The following is a 19,111-nucleotide window of genomic DNA, read 5'->3' on the forward strand; positions in this document are numbered from 1 at the left end:
AAGGGGCACATGCCCATAAAGGCTGCTTAAATAGTAACAGTAACTGATGCAAACTCTCGGTATCCCCATGAAAGCCACTGAGGTAGGGGGCTGTTGTCCACAGAGAAGACTAGAACTAACCATTTATTCAGAACCTCGTGAAGAAAGTTGAGTTGCCACGGGTCAGGTCCTCCTGACCTGAGATTGCTAACATGCTTGGACCAAAATGGCCATCAAGAGCTGACAAGGCCCTGAGTGACAATCGAGCCTCAGAATAATACTTATTTTTGGAGATTCCAACTTAAAACATGTGGTGGTATTGGTGGTACTTAAAATTTTTTTGTCTGAGTGTTGTACACTTGTTTTGTAGTTATGCTAATTGTTTACAGGGAGCTTACGTACTTGTTCCCATCCTCGGGGGTGGGTTAGTTGCGATGTTATAAATTTTAACCTTGACATCTGCCTCTGTTTATGTTCATGGGAGGTCACAAATTATTGCGTCTGTCTAGCATTCAAGCAAATGACTACAGGTGCTTGGTGGATTCCTGTAGCTAGAATTTTTTTGGAAGGGACAAAGAGCAGTGAATAGTTGTCTGAGACTATACTTAATATTTCCTTGTGCAAGTAAGCCTGCTACTGCTTAGTTAACTGAGATGCCAGGGAATTACTAAAAAAAAAAATCCAATTAATACACATTATTAAGCATATTTACACACACTGAACTATTTCAAACCAGTAATGCTGGAATAAAGACAAAATAATACTGTGTATTTACATAACAGCATAACACCTTTCATTAGAAAAATCGCAAGCCTTCCCTAACTTACTAAACTGCACAACACCCGGTGAGGTGTGTAGGAAGTAAGGTAGAACAATAAACAAGAAGTTGACGAAGGGAGGAAGGTAGTGTGCTCGCATCGTGTGACAAAGACTCCTTCCTGCTGGAGAAAGCCTTGGCGTTCAAGCTCAGGTCACCCCATAGTAAGGAAACAGATTGAAAGTACCTGTAAATATCACAGGTGATTATGGATTTCAGTACACTTCTTTATGCTGTTGTTTTGTTGTCTTTCCAACCCGAACTGAAGTCTGTAGTTTATTTGAATTGAATTGACTGGAGTGATGAACTGAAAAGATGCAGAATGAAATCTACACTGGACTATGACAGGGACCCCTCATCTGTCACTTGACTCATTGTTTAACTTCCCCTAGGCGCACCAAATATGATTTTCTTTATTTTTCCTCAGTCAGGACTTTTTTTTTTCTTTTTTTTTTTTTAACCAGAGTGTGACAAGCCATTCTCTGGAAATACCTAGAGGCAGCCAGACCCATGCTAGTTGATGGGAAAGGCGTTGGTGAGCCCTGGTCTCCTCCAGAAGGGTCAGGCTGTATGGGAACACATTGGAGCCCAGGCCTGCCTCACTGGCTGTACATGCAGCACATCCCGTACAGCCCAGCACTGGGAGCTCAGAGAGCTGCCCCTGACTTCTGTGGAACCCCCCAGGGAGGCCTGGAGCAGAGCAGGGGGCCAAGAGAACCCACATGAACATAAGAATAGCAACAGCACAATGGGAATAGCGCCGTTTGCATTTAGATTTTAAAACAGCCTATGTTAACATCTCTGAATGAATTTTGAATTTAATGTTCAATTGGAATTTCATGACGGTTCGTGCTGGATCGGTTATGCTGCACAGTGGATTTACTCACCTCCTCCCTTGAAGAAAAAGAGGAACTTTCTCTGTATAAGTCTTTCTCACAGTAAAGTCTTTTTTTTGGCTTAACCTTTCAGGTTTGTGGATAATTTAGGTATCACAGATACCCATGAAAGGGTAGCTTTCAGACACTATAATTTAAGTGTCTCTGAAATGTAATAAATAGAGCTTTGTCTGGGTTTTGAAAATAATGTTTTCTTCCCAAACAGCTGTTCATTTGTATTAACAATTTTCTCTGTCTCTAGAAAGGCAGCATTTCTTTTTTTATGTGTTATCGCTTCACCCTTTTCATCATATTAGCTGTGTTCAGTCAGCTGTGGTCTTGCTTCTACTATCCCTTGGCACCACGGGCAGAGGACAAACCTGATCGCAGAGGCTTCCAGAAGAGAAGATGCCCTTGTTTTGCCCTAGGCTATTCCAGGTCAGACCATCTCTTCACATCTTAGTGAGTGAGGCTGGCTAATTGCACCGCCTTTTCCGTTCACCTGCGACCATTTGGAAAAAGCACTTCAGCACCAAATACAGCATGAGTGATCCTTTGCCCCTGTCTTGAATTGGCAACGCAAAGCCTCCTTGGTTTCTCATTTTGGGGGTCGCAGTTAGCACCCAAAGTGGAAGTTTACAGGCTGTGGTGGATGCAGTGATCACTATCTATCAGCTCTGGCCACAGTGGCCACCAGAATATGTTATTAGATCCTGGCCCCTCCCCTCAAACAGGTCACAACCCATTTGGGCCTAGAAGAGACCGTTGCACGTGGGAAAAGAAAGCAGGAACATGTGTGCGAGGGGGAAATAATATATAATCTCCCAACAACCTTATGAGATAGATAGGTGGGACGAGTATTGTTAAAATTAGATTTTATTCTGAAGAAATTCAGGCTCAGAGAGGCTAAATGTCACCAAATTCCCATGGCTGGTAGGCTGGGCATCGGGTGCGTTCTGATCCCAGATGGCTTGGCTTGAGTCACCAGTTCTACCTCTTCCGTACTGTGTGAGTCGGGACAAGCCATTTAATGTGGGCCTAAACTTCTTTATAAAATTATGACACTTGTGTTATCTAGCTCACAGGACTGAGCGAGTTATTACACAGACATGTTCAGGACAGTGTCAGGCACATAGTAAGTGCTCAACAAACATTATCTGTGTGAGTTCCTACTGTGCGTGGCACGGGAAACAACGTGTCCTAGGAAATCAGGGCTCGTATTATGCTCTAGGAGGCGCGTGTTAAAAAGGACTTTTCAGAGTGGATAAGCTGGCTCAGGAAAGCATCCTCAAATCTGATAGAGAAAGGGCATCTTACCCTTTAGCAAAGTTAGAATAAAACAGCATTTTTGTTCTCGTGCCACAGCCCAGGACTATTCCAGCCTATCAAATTAATGAAGGACAAAGAATTTAAAATAGCTGCCTCTGGTGAACCTAGTCTCACTCTCAGTCGGACAGTTAATAGGCAGGTGCCTCCCAATGATGCTTTCAGGAATACTTTTAAGAAGCCTTCGAGATTTCTGTCCTTTAAGTTGGAAACCAGCGGGGCACTTACCCAGCACTAAATTCCAAGGAAACCATCCATTCACAGTCTGTTGTGCTCAGATCCCCCTGGAAACTGCTGTTGACCAATGACTAACAATGCGATAAACAGTTTATGAACTTGGGCTCACTGGAGAGATAGCCACGGCTTTTGTCTGCTCGTTCATTTATTTGCTTGTTTGACGTCCTGTTCTGCTGTGAACTGGGTTGGACTCAGCAATGAAATGAGGAGACTGGAAGCTGTGGGAGTAGAGGAGAGAACCAGTGGGGGCACTTGACCCTCAGTAATGAGTCCAGGTCCAATCGGATAAAGATGATGCGGGTGCTGGTTGGAATGGAGCTGAGGAGTTGAGAAAACACACCTGAGATTACCGCCCCTTGTCTAGAAGCTAGAGTTCATAAGAGCAGCTCTGAGGGTGTATTTGAAGAGTTGTCTGGATAAAAGCACATATGTGCACCATAAATCCAGATTTTGGTTGCCCCCGCTCCCGTTTCCTCATGTCAGCATCTGATCAGCCACCTCCAAATGTTCTAGCGTCCCTAACAGGTCATTTCGATTTGCAAGCCTTCAATTGGTAGTTAATTTTTATTGAAAGACTATCCTCTTGATTAAGAAATTTCTGACAACCTCCGTGATGTTAAATTAGATTCCGAATACATAATGACAGCTTTGTTGGTGTGTGTTTAAGTGTGTGATGCAGTCAGATGCATATGTCATGTCCTGCCATCTTAGAAAGAACACTTTGATGTTTGACGGTGCTGTCGGAGCACCCAGCATGAAGCTCTGCGTGAGTGTGCAGAAGCACGCAGGATGCTTGAACCCGGAGCCCTGATAGAACACGGCAGCTTACATGGAAATCGGGAAGGACAAGGATTTTTATGCTAGGAATTCCTTGTCAAATGTCCAGTAGCTTTTGGTACATTCCAGCCTTATGTGGTGTAGACAAAAGGGTACCAGGTTTCAAACAGAGAAATCTGGCTTTTAGGCCTGTCTTCACTAGTTCACAGCTGTTGTTAGGACCACGGGCTTGGGAGACAGACCTGGGACTGCGTTCTAGCTCTGCCACTTACTAGCTCTGTGAATCTAGGCAAGATATTGGTAACATCTCTTAGCTTCAGTTTCATGGCTATAAAATGAGGACCATAATGCCTTCTTCAGAGGGTGGCTGTTCTGATGACAAGATGGCTGGAAAAGCACTTAGTGTTGTAACTGCACATACGAAGGGCTCAAAAAATAGTAAAAATAAAATAATAGTAATGGCTCATGTCGCTTTACTTATTTTATTATTGAATCTCAATTATGTCTTTCATCAGCTAGAAGAAACTCTTCCTACATTCCCAGTCTGTTGTCAGAGTTGAATGAGCTAATGTGTGTGGAAACACTTGGTAAATGCTCTCACACACTATTAAAAATAATCACAAGAACAATTGTATTTTCATTTACTGAGAATTGACTCAGTGCCAGGTACTTCACATACTCTCTCCAGGTCTCACAAGAATCCTGTGAGGTGGGTAGAACCCTTTTATAACGGAAGTGAAACAGGCTTGGAAGAATTTGCCTGTAATCACGCTCAGATTTCAACCTAGATTTTTTTTTTTTAATTCAATCTCATCATTCTACTTAGCCACATCTCAATGATAAGAATAGAATTGTTAATAATAGTTTGTTGTTCCTGCCGATAATAGAAATCGAGCTCATATCACCTAGTCTGGGCTGTTGTGTCATCATTGAGGAGTATGGCATACACTGTACGCGTTTTATATGAAAACGTACAATTTTTATGAAATACATTTAATACTCATTCACAGATTTACACAGACACCCACTCACGGAGGCCTCGGCGATGAGGGAAATTCCAACGAGAAGGACTGTGTCAGCAAGTCCTAGGTTATGGCAGAGAGGTTGGAATAGATTCGCTGTCCCCAAGGTGACTAACCTGAATGGACTCGTTCTGATATTTTCACTGTGCTGGTCAGTGCTTCTTTAGTCACTCCTCATGTTTTTATACATCAGTTACATGAATTTTCATTCATACTGTAGATTACAAGTAAACGGAATTTACATTTTGATGCCCCTGCCCGCATACAAATTGTAAGTGGCTTATTGCTCACCAGCTAACAGTGATATCTGCTCAGGCTGGCTTCCTGGACCCCGAGCGTATGTATCCAGGAGGAAATGCACCTGTGTATGTGTCCCTGCACCAGCTGGAGGACACTGGCATGGGCTTTGAGTCTGGCACTTCCTGGCTGCATAGCTTTGTTAAAGTTTTGTGGGGCGTTTTCTCCTGTTAATTTTCTGTTTCTTTTTTTTTAATCCCTCTAAGCCTCAGTCTCCTCATCTGTTAAATTGGAATAATAATACCTACCTCTCAGAGTTACTAAGCAGGTAAAGGGATGTTTTATTGAACGTGCTCAGCACTCGGGATATGTCGCTTCCCTTTCCACTCTTGATCTTGGGGGATAAAAAAAAAAGGCCTATTTCTGCAACAACAGAATGTTTGCTTTGTGTTTTTGCTGTCTTATAGTCCCACAGACTTGGGAAGCCATGTAGGGTCAACTAACACATAATTCGAAGAAAATGACAAGAAGACCAGAAACTTAGCTTTTCACCTGTGATGGGGATATACCATCAACAGGGCTGTCCCACCTGCAGTGCCCTCCAGCCAGGTGTGGAGCAAACGTCCCAGCTGCCCCGATGAGGCAGAGGCTGCCCCTGAAGTCAGGATCCTGGTCCTGACCACGTACATGTGTCTGCCAGGTTTAACTTTTAGTTTGGAAGAAACACATCATTTTTACCTGTGTCTTTTGGACTCCTGGCCTGACAGACTATTTTAGAATATTCTTCTAACCCTCCCCCCACCTCCAACTGCTCTGTTACAAATGGCCAGATTTCAGTCATCAGGAGAGTAGAATGTATTATTTTTTTGCAGCCTGTCTTACTGGGGGCCGGATTCCAAGGACGCAGCCGTGTGCTCACAGGCCAGGAGAGCCAGGATTTCGACAGTGTCAACAATCTTTGCTCATCATACCAAAAAAGCAGTGTGTCGTGCCGACTCATTAGCATACAGCCGGCAGTGCTTGCTAACAAAGCAGGCTCTGGGTATCTGCTAGCTTCTCAGCTCATCCTCTTCCTTGACCAAAAAGAGGAAAAATAGCTTCAGGCAAGGGTGCTGGCCCTCTCCTGCAGGAAGAAAGCCTCACAAGGATACTCAGAAGGAGTGCTTTGAAGTGGTTTTTCAAGTAATCAGCCTTTGGAGAGAGGACCCCATCCATCCTTTGTTTTTCTAATCTGGTTTTAAATCGTTGACAAGCAAATAAACTGCCAGGTTGTCTAGTTAAAAATGATCCAGGCCTGAGTCATTTCTATCATCCCTTTAATAGTTTTGTTTAGTTAGAAAGCTGAAAAAGAAATCACTACAGAGGCAGAGGTACACACACACATGCCCTCCTCTCGGGCTGTCTCTCTCGCCCTCTTTTGTTGGGGGGATGGAGGGAAGAAGAAACGTACAAGCAGATGTGCTGCTAGATCTACAGGCTTCTGCCAACCATATGGCATCTTAAAGAAAGATGGTTGGAGCGTCTGGATTAGCAAAGAGTCGGGATGGGAAGCCATGTGTCGTGTTGGTACAGGCAGTTGTCTGAGCTCTCTCTAAATGGCTTCAGGAGATTGTGTAATGGAACAAATGGTCCTGCGAGCCCAGGAACAGCCTTGCCGCTGCTGGAGAGGCAATTGGCCCTCAGGCGGGTACTGCTTCCCTCCCCCCTCCCCCCTCAGTGTTCTGTATTCTTCTTTTAATGTTCTTCGAACTCTGAGATTGACTCAGAACTTTTCAACTTCTAATCACGCTCCTGGGTTCTGCCCACCTCTGGGTCGGCCTGCCTGTTGTCTGTCTCCGACCTGGTAATTAGGAATGCTCTCCTGTTCCCTGTCCCTCTGCAGGGCTTCAGGCTCGGCAAAGCCCTTTCTCAGGGAGGCAGCCCAGCAGTGGGGGGATGTGTCCTCCCACCAGAAGTTTCAGAAACCCCAGCAGATGGAAAATCTTTTCTTTCTCAGTGAGTCCTCCGAGAGTTTTATGTGGTCCCAGGTGGTGAGCACTTGAGAGACGTGTCCCCTTTGCTATATGGGACCTTGTGTGTGGCATTTTAAACAAAATTATACTAATTGTGTACCAGTGGACTTTTAGGTCACGCAGGCCATTTACTCAGCGATTTGAGACCCCACGATGCCACTTCCCAGTGCAAAGTGCAGATGTGAGTTTAATAATTGAGACCCTGTGATCCTGGTAGCACATCGGTGGAGTTCCAGACTGAGGGCAAGTGCGCTGACCATTCGTGTGTTGAGAGGCTGAGGCGGAAGGAGCCCTGAGACCCCCCAGTGACAGCAAATCTTTCAAGTCTGTTCTCTTAGCCAAGCTCTTTGGACATTTCAGCTACATTTGAGGGCAAGCTGATCTTATTTTTTCCCTGCACATACAGTCAATATCTGCAGCTATTGCACATATAGACAATATCTGCAGCTGCTAGAAAAGTTAGGTCCACCTCCTCAGTGGGATAGATAACAAACTCCGAGGCTCCAGGTGAATTATAAATGGTGGTTAACGGAAGGGGAAGCAAGCAGTTGATTCTGTCAAAGAACTGGTCCATTTATCCGACCAAATCATCCAACCAGTTTGAATGCAGAGGCCAGTCGGGTCAGTGGGAGTTGCTCATCAGTGCTCCTTCGTGCTGCACACCAAGGAGAAAAGGGCACCGGATGGCAAGGGCTCCTGGAGGGTTTTAGTGGCTACCTCCCTTCTCACAGGCAGTGAGCCCACCTTAACAGCCATGGGAGATGGGATCCAGTAAGAAAGGCAGCCCCTGGGTTAAAAGTGAGTTAGGTGTGGCCATCTGGAGGAAATACTAGGGATCTATGTGTCTACTCCAACTTTCATCCAAGGTACTTTGAGCAATGGAAATACATTCTAATTTATTTTGCTGAGTAAACACGGAAAGGCTTCCCCCGAAAAGAGAAATAAGTGAAACCTAGGGCAAGTGTGACTGCATCCCAGTAGATGAAAAGGGCACAGGGCCTGGAGATCTGAATGTATCTTCAAACTGTTATGTTTATGAACTTGTGGCTGAGACACATGATTTGTACCGTCTTAAACAAAGTCATCTGAGAATCATTTGAAGATTGGTACCAACTTCTTTCATCAATAACTGTTTTCTGCAGGGATAAAGATGTCACCCAGAAATTTCAGATAAAGTGCTATTTCATTTTTGTGAATTCTTTGTACTGGTATTTAAAAAAACGATTCCTATCGTATATACATAGGTTAAAGACACATTCCTTTTTTCAGAGCTTGTTTCATTCTGAACACATTAAGTGTTAGGATATTCTTCCTTTGTCTTCTGAATTTAGGGTCTGGAGGGGCAGTGTCTATTGAAAGCATAATTTTGATCATCTCCCAATTGGAAGAAATTACCACTTTAATCTTTTTTACCTTCCAAGTACATGGGCTTAAATTTGTCAGCATTAGAATCTCTTGAAACAATGCAATTAAACTGCGACATATTTCCTAACAACCTTAATTAAGACAGTAACTGAAAAATGTAGATTAACAGAAGTTACTGTTTTTATCAACATATTTTTCTCTCTCTTTCCCGCCACTATCACATCCTCCTCCCCCTCCCCCTTTTTGCTTTAAATGTCTGATGTCAGTTTCATCCACATGTACATTATGCACATGGCACAGAAGAAACAACATAAGAAATTCTCTTTTAATTCTGAGCTGTATGCCCAACGGCCACATGTACTGTCTGTTACATGTCTCTCCTTATGAGTTCATGCTGGGAGTTTCTTTTTAAACGCAAAGTGTTTCTGAAGGGAAGAGTTCAGGTTGGGCAAATTGTGTTAGAAAAATTTCACTGTCTCCTAGCGAAATTAATATACTGATTATTCTTTGGGGGCTCAGCCTCCCCGCGTGTGCAACAGTTCAAGAGAGTCTGGGAACTGAAATATGGAGAACTCCAGAGTGAGCAGAGATAAAGGATGGGATGTAGGGTTTAGAAGTGAAACTAATGGTAACTTTGTAAGGAACGAGGGGTAATTCAAGTATAAGCAACTGTGTCATAAAGCAGCACTCAAAACATTTTTATGGAATTAAGAAGTCCTGTTTTGCAGGGCACATTTAAGGATTGATCATAAAAATCAATTCAGTTATTGGACGACAATCGGAAAAAATAAAGAAATGTCATTCTCAGCACCATTTAATTTTCACTTCTCTGAGTTCTTAAGACCTTTGCCAGTTTCAATTATGTCACATGAGAAGCTTAATCACTAACATAGAAATTAAAACGGGTCGTAATATTTCTCTGTCCTCTCCATTAGCCAAGATTTTTTTTCCTGTTTAATTAAAATTTGAATCCTCCGTGATCATCAACAAACAATGATTAATATTTTTGTTTACAAATAAGAAATTAAAAATAAGAAAAGCACGCATCACCTTTCTCATCACAAGGAAACCAAAATTTTTTTTCTCACTGCTTCTCAGGGGAAGGAAACTGGGACGTGAGCTCGGAGTTAATGAAGCTTTCACCCATCACCTTCCCTCAACTGCCATCTCGGTTTAATCCTCTCCTCCTGCCAAAGTCCAGAGGCCCTGCGAGCACCCGCGGAGCCCCGGAGCCAGATGCTCCGCACCCCGCCCCCGCACCCCGACCCCACGCCCGTGGCTGCCCTCCAGGTGCGGGCGCCGCCGCTCGGAGGCGCCGGGCTCTCCCGCGGGGCAGCGGGGTGCTTGGCCCAGCCGCCCGGAGGTCCGGATGGGCGGGGACCGCAGCGGGCACGCGGCCGGCAGGGCCCGTCGCGGGGCGCTCGGAGCCTGAGCGCAGGAGAGCGGTACCCCGAGCCCCGGCGCGCCCGAGGTGGCTGGGGGAGCAGGCGCGCGTGGAGCTGAGACGCTTCAACCTGCAGAGAAGCACAGTCGCCCAGCAAGGGGGTGGGAGACGCGCTGGGAGGTGTTTTGTTTCTTTGATGGGTGGGATCTTTGGACGAGCTGGGCACCGGCAACGGCTGGTCCTGAGCACACACAACCGCTCCTAACTCGTCAACTGGATTTCACTGAAACTCTAAGCCGAAACCTTTTGTTGGTAGCGTGGGCGAGAAACCTATAAGTACCTGCTGGTTGGCAGTTGCTCTTTTCTAAAGCAGGAAATTATCTCTGGGGTGACTAGTATGGGGGGGGGGGGCTCCACAGCCGGTGGGTCAGGGGCTGGGAGGATGGCGGTGTCCTGCCCCACACCTCTGACAACTGTGGTAGGCAGCCTGTGCAGAGAGGCTGTCTCCAGCCCTCCCTCTACCCCCCCACCCCCACCTACCCCCGGGCACACACCCCAGAGCCCCTTATGGCCTACAGCCCCTCACCCCCCTGTTGTAACTGGCTGTCAGGGCAGTTGTTTCCACTGCCTGAGGCCTGCCTTCTCCCCTAGCAATCTCCAAGGGGCTGGCAGGGAGAGATTAAATGCTGTATGGATGATGTTAGCATGTCGGAGGCTTTTTTTCTTCTTAAAATCTGGGCACTGTTGCCTGCAGGGGATTCCTAGTCTACACAGCAGGTGCTCACCAGGAGTGGGGTGCATGCCTGGGAGCTGTGGCCTGTGCGGTGAGGGGCTGGGGTACAGTGGGTAGAGCGCTGAGCCCCCTGCCAGGGGTGCCCCCTGGTGTGATGCCTGTTATCTTCCAGAGCAGCCCCCGCAGGGCCTCCCCTCTGTGGCCCCTCTGCTGCTCTTACTCAGGAGACCTTAATTTCGGAAAGACGTGTGTTTTGCTCAGTTAGGAACACTGACAGCTCCTGCCTGTAAGAGGTAGGGCCCCTGACACTCGCTGAGATGACCTGTGGTGACTGTCCCAGCCCTCAGAGTGAACCCCTTCTCCCTGCCATCTCCAGGGCTGAGTGTCTTGTATATGGATGGTTTCTGCTGGCAGCACGTACGAGTTGATTGATGACAGAGATGTGGGGCTAGGCTTTCTCATTCCAAAGCAATCTTAATATTTGTTCTTTGTCACCTTCCTCAAGGCCACAGTGGTCTCCTAGGCTACATGGAGCATTTTGGTTACTTGAGCCACTTAAAAAAAAAAAAAATAGAGTAAGGAGGCTTGGAAGCCTAGACTGGTTCTCTTGCCACTTCTTAAAATTCAAAATCCCGCAGCCCAAACATTAAACAATTGATTTTGTTGGTTCCCTGTCCACCACGATGGCACGTAACTGGGCAGGATCGGACTCTCCTGCTGTTGGAGCCCACTAGAAACCAAATGAGCCCCCAGCAGGCCGCCTCACTGATCTGCCGTGGACCTTCTAGCTAGAAGAGTTATGCCATCATATTATCCCAACACTCATCACCGTGTGGAGGACCCCCTTTTACTAAATGATTTATTACTCTTAGCAGAATTCCTTTGGCTGCAGATTTTATTTCTGAGTCACTCTGTTCAGCTCAATTGGTCGCCTTCAGTTACCGTGGCAACCAGCAGATGGGGTTCTTTGACAAGGGTCAGCGGGGAGGCTGCCTCCATATAGACGGCAGAGGAGCTAAATAAAAAGCTTGCAGCACTGACAGTTCTGTAGTGGATGGCCAGGAGTCGTTATCAAATTACTTGCATTAAAACCTAATTAAGATGTGTGCCGGTAAGTGCACTGCAGTGATTGAATCTGGTGACTTAGCTGCCATGGGCTCACTCTTATTCGATCACACCTCTGTGACCAATTTGACTACCCCAGGGATGATCAAATGTGAAGGAAACAGAGGGAAACCTCACTACAGTGCAGAACCTGACGTCCTCCAGGACCACTCCCGAGGGGTCTCGGCCCTGGAAACACCAGGAGGCCATGCTTAGAACAGAATCTGCCTGCAAACACCACACCATGCTGCAAAAACCCGAGCAGGCATCTGGGCAAGACCCCCATGCATCCTGATAGTTCCAGGTCCTCTTCTAAGAGTGTGGTTGCTTTCATTGCAGCTAGCACTCATCAAAATAAAATGGGTCTTTTAATTGTCCCAGATGACAGGGTACTAAATAGATGTGACAACTAAATGCAAAGGATCTTTTCTGGAAGGAAGAAGAGGGACATTATTAGGTCAACTGACAAAACTGGAATTCAGTAGTTAGATGAAGGTATCATAGCAATGTTAAAGTTACTGTGGCAACTTTATATATTTGATACATAAATGTATGAACTTTATATAGTTGAGAGCATATTATGGGCATATGACCGTATCTTTATCATTAGGAAGTAAACACTGAGGTCTGAGAGCAAAGGACAATAGTGTACATAATGTACTGTCAAATGATTCAGAAAAAAATATATGTATACATACAAATAAACATACATGGAGAGAGAATGAATAAAAAATGGGGCAAAACGATAACAATATGTGAATTTGGATAAAGGGTATGCGGGTATTCTTGGTACTATCCTTGCAACTTTTTATAAGTGTGAAATTACTTCCAGATAAACAGTTTTGAAAAAGAGGGTGCTTACGTTTAGGTGGGGTATGGTATGAGACGCAGTGTGTTTTGTTCTGCGAGTGCTTCTAAACGGCCTTGAGCCAGATGTGGCCTGGATTCTACTCTGCAAAGATTGTGATTTTCAGCAGTTTTCATTCCTCTGCCCTATTTTTCTTTGCACGGGGTGGGGGGATGGGAGGGTGCTGCACTCACCACCGCTCTACTTTTGCTTTAGAAAGAGCTGGTTAAAGGTGCCTGAGGCTTAAGGCAAATGCTCTCCTAGGTTCTTCAGGAAACCTTGAGATGCTTGACATGCCAGCACCTGTCCCTGCTTTTCCATGGTACCAGGCTCCTTTATTCATGCCCAGCCTTCCCAGGCCAGACAGCACTTGCTCTTGAAGATTCCAGGTAGCGCCGTGCGGCAGATGTTCCCACGTGAGCTGAGGTGGAAGCTCTTATTAAAGCAGTGGGTCTGAGAGCCCAGGTGACACTGTGGGAGGCTTCAGGGTGCTGTCCCTGTGCACTGGCAGCCTGTTCCCTGAGGGCGCTGCAGTTAGGGGAGCCTACCAGCCCCAAGTCTCTCAAGGTGATCTTTGGAGTTTCCGGCCTCCTTCCCATTTCTCCATCTTTCCTGCCAACACCCGCCTGCAGACCAGGTCCAGATCCAGTCCGCAAACTGGTCAGTGACGATAGGAGACAGAAACTGAGAGTGCTTAGACATTTTTATAACAATTGGTGCAAACAGCATTTTTATTGTATTTCACAAAACTCAGTCGGTAATACAGTGGAAGTTCAAAAAGAACAAAAAAACAGAACCAAACTGATTCTCTTTAATGAGCTAGTGGAAAAGCACTTGTCTGGAGAATTTCCTTCTTTTTCCCACACCCTTAGGTCTCAGAAAATGATTCTGTGTCAGCCGTTTCCCAGGAAGTTGGCTATTGTGTTACCTTTGTCCAGGTCCTTGCCTGAAATCCTTATTTTTACGTGTGGACTAGAAGTCAGGCGCTTTTTAAAAAAGGATTTTAAAATGCTGCAAAGAGCACTGGATTTAGAGTCAAGAGACATGGGTTCCAATCCTAGATTTACCACAGACAGGCTGTGTGACGTTGGGCAAGTCACTTGTACTCTCTGGGCCTCAGGTTCACCGTAAAGGGCTGCACTGAATGACCTCCGAGGTGCCTCTCAGCTCTAACACGATGACCCTGCTCTACTTCCACAGGCAGCCAAGGCTGATTGGAAACTTGAGAGAATGGAAAATTAAAGGGGTACTACAAGAATGTAAATTATCTTTATTGGAAATGTAAATTCACCCCAGAATCGCTTGATCCTTATAGAGTGAATTACTTCTATTAAAATCATGATTGAATAGGATGGCTTTGGGCAAAAGAAATCTAAATGGCAAACCAGCCATTGAAACTGCCTTAATTTTCTAAGTGAGGGTAACTGGCTGGAATGTGTTCCAGATCCCTAAGCACGTGGCTTCTTCGTGCTGATTCTGTGTGACCACATTAACGAGATGGAATTATGTAAAATGTGGCAGCAATTCTCGGGTATTGGAACAAAGTATGCAACTTTAAATTAATATGGCTTATTCACCAAAATTAATTACCAAGAGCAGTAATTACGGTAATTGGGTTTTCAAACTTCAACTTGGACGCCTAGGTGTATTATTATGAGGAGAGAGCTGACAGTGTTTGAAGGCAGGAACATGGTCAAATTCTGTAAAGTCACAGTATTGTACAGGTTTGGAGCTGAAAGATAACCCAGTCATCCTCTAACCCAGAGGCTGGCAAACTTGTTCTCCAAAGGGTCAAGTAATAAATGTGTGAGGCTCTGCGTGTGGCCATATGTTCTCTGTCGCAGCCACTCAACTCTGCCGTAAGACTACGGAAGCCACCACAGAGGATGCTCCAAGGAGCGAGCGTGGCCGAGTTTCAATGAAAGTTTACTTAGGGGCACTGAAAGCTGAATTTCATAGAATATTCACATCACAAAAATATTCTTCTTCTTTCAATTTTTTCCCAATCATTTCAAAATGTAAGAGCCATCCTTACCTCACAGTAGACCAGGCTGGGTCTGGTGTGTGGTGTGAAGTGTGCTGAGCCCAGCGCCAACTTACCCTCTCATTTCACATGTGAGGAAACTGAGATTCAGCGCTCACCTGATTTACTTAACTTTTCATGACTGACTCCAGAACTTTGGAGTAGACTGGAATAGTTTTCATGTAGGCAGTTGGCTGTTTTGGTGATCAGAATTGGAGCCACACAAAAAAGAAATTCTCCAGAAGAACTTGTTTTGTATGTACGATTAACATTGGGAATTGTGCACCAGTGGTTCTTAAACTTGAGAATTCACCAGAATCACCCAGAGAGAGGGCGTATTGAAGCATCCACCGCTGGGCCCCCGCCCGGAGTTTCTGCTTCTGTTTCGGGAGGGTGGTCTTCATGTCTCAGCTTTAGAAATGGAGAAGCTGACTTTAGAGAGATCAAGCCTCTTGTCCAAGTAAAGTAGGTAATTTGTGGTGGGATTTTGAAGCCATGTCTCCTGGTTCCAAGTTCAATACTCATTCATTCATCTGTCCTAGGATTCTTTTCATGAAAAGCCAAATTTCAATGGCATAGTTGAAATTACTTAATTTATACATTATGCTCTTTCAGGAACAGAGTTGTTACATAGTAAAGCATCCTGATACTATGGATGAAATCACAGGTCTTATATCTGGTGTAAATATCGTCCTTTGGTAAAGGGGTTCACTCATTCTGACACATTATCCAGCATGGTCTAAGTGGCAGGCTGCTTGCTGGATGCTGAACAGGTCCCGTTCCCGTCCTTGAGGAACCCACAGCTTGTGGGAGAGGCTAAGTAAGTGTGGGTGGGAGCACAGGGGCGATGGGAGGATAGATGGGCTGCAAAGGGTCAGAAGGTTCAGGCGACTGGTCTACAGAACTGGGAGGCTGGGCTGTGTTTACTGAGAGGAAGGAGGCAAGGAGGTGGGAGACAGGTGACTGGGGAGACCCCACCCATGCGAGAGGGGCGCAGAGGGAGGAGTGTGCCATTGTGGCTGGGTAAGCTCCACCCCTTCTAGCTGCCTGAGCCTGGGAAAACGTCTGACTCCTCTGGGCCTTGCTTTTCTCGTGTCAGGAATGATGCAGGTGATAATAATGCAGACAATAGGAACTCCTACCATGCGGTATTGTTGGGATTAAATCACTTAATAAATATGAAGTGCTTACAATGCTCCCTGGCGCATAGTACATGCTCAGTAAATATTAGAGCGTTCTGCTGGGAGTAGCAAAGAACGGAGTGCATGTTTTACAGTTGGAATAATTGCACCTTTTAAATCCATGTGTTGGTTGAAACATGTTCTTCATTTCCATGAGGAGGCCCCTCTCCCAGGGAAATTGTGGGTCTGAGCATTTTGAGAACACATATCAAAGAAGGGGAAAGAAAATCTTTACTGTAACCAGAATGACCAAAGGAAAGGATTCTGATCAGAAAATATTTCAGGACAAAAGACATTTTACCACCGGAAAAAACAAAAACAAAAACCCACCATAGTCTGTATGAAGCTCCCAGGAGGTGAAACTGTTGAGTGAAACTGTTGAATGAAACTAAAACCTCTAATCAAAACACTTATAGGCTATGGACCGTCTCTGGAGAAAGAAGGGGTCTGGCCTGGAGACGGAAACGGGGAGTGGCCCCGCAGTACGGGTCCCAGGTTCACAAGTGTTCATTTGATTATTATACCTCATAACTTATTTATACACTGCATATATTTTGTGTGTATCACATACAACATAAAAAAATTTAAATATATGTATTCACTTGCTTTCACAGTATTCATTGCAAACGAGTGTCTGAAGCATAGGACCAGAGCTGGCAGCTTGCACTGCTTCTGTTTTGCATAAGATTCCACTCAGCTCTATAAAGTTGTTTTGTATTTCACCACTTGCTCCATCTTACTTAAAGTCTTGCATATTAAAAAAAAAAAAAAAAATGTTGGTTCTGATCATGCCTGCGGGGTGTGACGGAGAGGACGGCTGTTGGACCAATAGAGACGTGCGGGGCCCAGCACACTTACCAGCCCCTTTCATTGCCTCTGCATCCTGGGCTTTAGGAAGACAGGCGTGTTCCCATGGTAACCGCTGCCCCTGCCGCCTGTAATGCCTGGGGAGCCTTTGCTGACCACTGTACCCAGCATGGGTACAGCCGCTGTTCTTCCCCAAGAGGCCCCAGTGCTGCCCAGCGGTGACAGTTATGCACCACAGGCCCTTAAGGAAATGGACCTGTAAGCAGGTAACTCCAGCCTTGGTGCAGAGTGGATGGAAGTGGCCTTCCTCGTGGGCTAGCTGACCCTGCTGAGCCCTGTGACAGCCGGGGAGCAGCAGGCACTTCATGGGCACGGAGGGCCTCCCCCCCCCCACCAGTGCTTCATGGGCACGGAGGGCCTCACCCCCCACCAGTGCTTCATGGGCACGGAGGGCCTCACCCCCCACCAGTGCTTCATGGGCACGGAGGGCCTCACCCCCCACCAGTGCTTCATGGGCACGGAGGGCCTCCCCCCCCCCCACCAGTGCTTCATGGGCACGGAGGGCCTCCCCCCCCACACCAGTGCTTCATGGGCACGGAGGGCCTCCCCCCCACACACCAGTGCTTCATGGGCACGGAGGGCCTCACCCCCCACCAGTGCTTCATGGGCACGGAGGGCCTCCCCCCCCCCCACACCAGTGCTTCATGGGCACGGAGGGCCTCACCCCCCACCAGTGCTTCATGGGCACGGAGGGCCTCCCACCCCCCCACCAGTGCTTCATGGGCACGGAGGGCCTCACCCCCCACCAGTGCTTCATGGGCACGGAGGGCCTCACCCCCCACCAGTGCTTCATGGGCACGGAAGGCCTCCCCCCCCCACACCAGTGCTTCATGGGCACAGAGGGCCTCCCCCCCCCACACCAGTGCTTCATGGGCACGGAGGGCCTCCCCCCCACACACCAGTGCTTCATGGGCACGGAGGGCCTCACCCCCCACCAGTGCTTCATGGGCACGGAGGGCCTCCCACCCCCCCACCAGTGCTTCATGGGCACGGAGGGCCTCACCCCCCCACACCAGTGCTTCATGGGCACGGAGGGCCTCCCCCACCCACACCAGTGCTTCATGGGCACGGAGGGCCTCCCCCCCCCACACCAGTGCTTCATGGGCACGGAGGGCCTCACCCCCCACCAGTGCTTCATGGGCACGGAGGGCCTCACCCCCCACCAGTGCTTCATGGGCACGGAGGGCCTCACCCCCCACCAGTGCTTCATGGGCACGGAGGGCCTCACCCCCCACCAGTGCTTCATGGGCACGGAGGGCCTCCCCCCCCACCAGTGCTTCATGGGCACGGAGGGCCTCACCCCCCACCAGTGCTTCATGGGCACGGAGGGCCTCACCCCCCACCAGTGCTTCATGGGCACGGAGGGCCTCACCCCCCACCAGTGCTTCATGGGCACGGAGGGCCTCACCCCCCACCAGTGCTTCATGGGCACGGAGGGCCTCCCCCCCCACCAGTGCTTCATGGGCACGGAGGGCCTCCCACCCCCCCACCAGTGCTTCATGGGCACGGAGGGCCTCCCCCCCCCACACCAGTGCTTCATGGGCACGGAGGGCCTCCCCCCCCCACACCAGTGCTTCATGGGCACGGAGGGCCTCCCCCCCCCACACCAGTGCTTCATGGGCACGGAGGGCCTCCCCCCCCCACACCAGTGCTTCATGGGCACGGAGGGCCTCACCCCCCACCAGTGCTTCATGGGCACGGAGGGCCTCACCCCCCACCAGTGCTTCATGGGCACGGAGGGCCTCACCCCCCACCAGTGCTTCATGGGCACGGAGGGCCTCACCCCCCACCAGTGCTTCATGGGCACGGAGGGCCTCACCCCCCACCAGTGCTTCATGGGCACGGAGGGCCTCCCACCCCCCCACCAGTGCTTCATGGGCACGGAGGGCCTCCCCCCCCCACACCAGTGCTTCATGGGCACGGAGGGCCTCCCCCCCACACACCAGTGCTTCATGGGCACGGAGGGCCTCCCCCCCACACACCAGTGCTTCATGGGCACGGAGGGCCTCACCCCCCACCAGTGCTTCATGGGCACGGAGGGCCTCACCCCCCACCAGTGCTTCATGGGCACGGAGGGCCTCACCCCCCACCAGTGCTTCATGGGCACGGAGGGCCTCACCCCCCACCAGTGCTTCATGGGCACGGAGGGCCTCCCCCCCCCACACCAGTGCTTCATGGGCACGGAGGGCCTCCCCCCCCCACACCAGTGCTTCATGGGCACGGAGGGCCTCCCCCCCCCACACCAGTGCTTCATGGGCACGGAGGGCCTCACCCCCCACCAGTGCTTCATGGGCACGGAGGGCCTCCCCCCCCCCACACCAGTGC

At 48.2% G+C, this 19,111-nt stretch overlaps 1 protein-coding gene across 6 annotated transcripts in view; it reads left to right on the forward strand.

Annotated features, from left to right (window-relative positions):
• Nucleotides 1–19,111, forward strand: part of SDCCAG8 (SHH signaling and ciliogenesis regulator SDCCAG8) — a 211,348-nt gene that overhangs the window by 172,746 nt on the left and 19,491 nt on the right. Inside the window, exon 17 of one of the 6 annotated variants that reach the window (XM_074316833.2) lies at nucleotides 9,746–16,245. The exons of the other annotated variants lie outside the window; for them this stretch is intronic. Coding sequence (XP_074172934.2) covers nucleotides 9,746–9,824 — 79 coding nt within the window. The 3' untranslated portion in view covers nucleotides 9,825–16,245. Of the gene's footprint in view, nucleotides 1–9,745; nucleotides 16,246–19,111 lie in introns of those variants that run through there. 6 annotated transcript variants of the gene reach the window in all.

This window comes from Rhinolophus sinicus, chromosome 6 (genome assembly GCF_057876585.1).
Source record: "Rhinolophus sinicus isolate RSI-liver-muscle chromosome 6, RSI-T2T, whole genome shotgun sequence".
Classification (NCBI taxonomy): domain Eukaryota; kingdom Metazoa; phylum Chordata; class Mammalia; order Chiroptera; family Rhinolophidae; genus Rhinolophus; species Rhinolophus sinicus.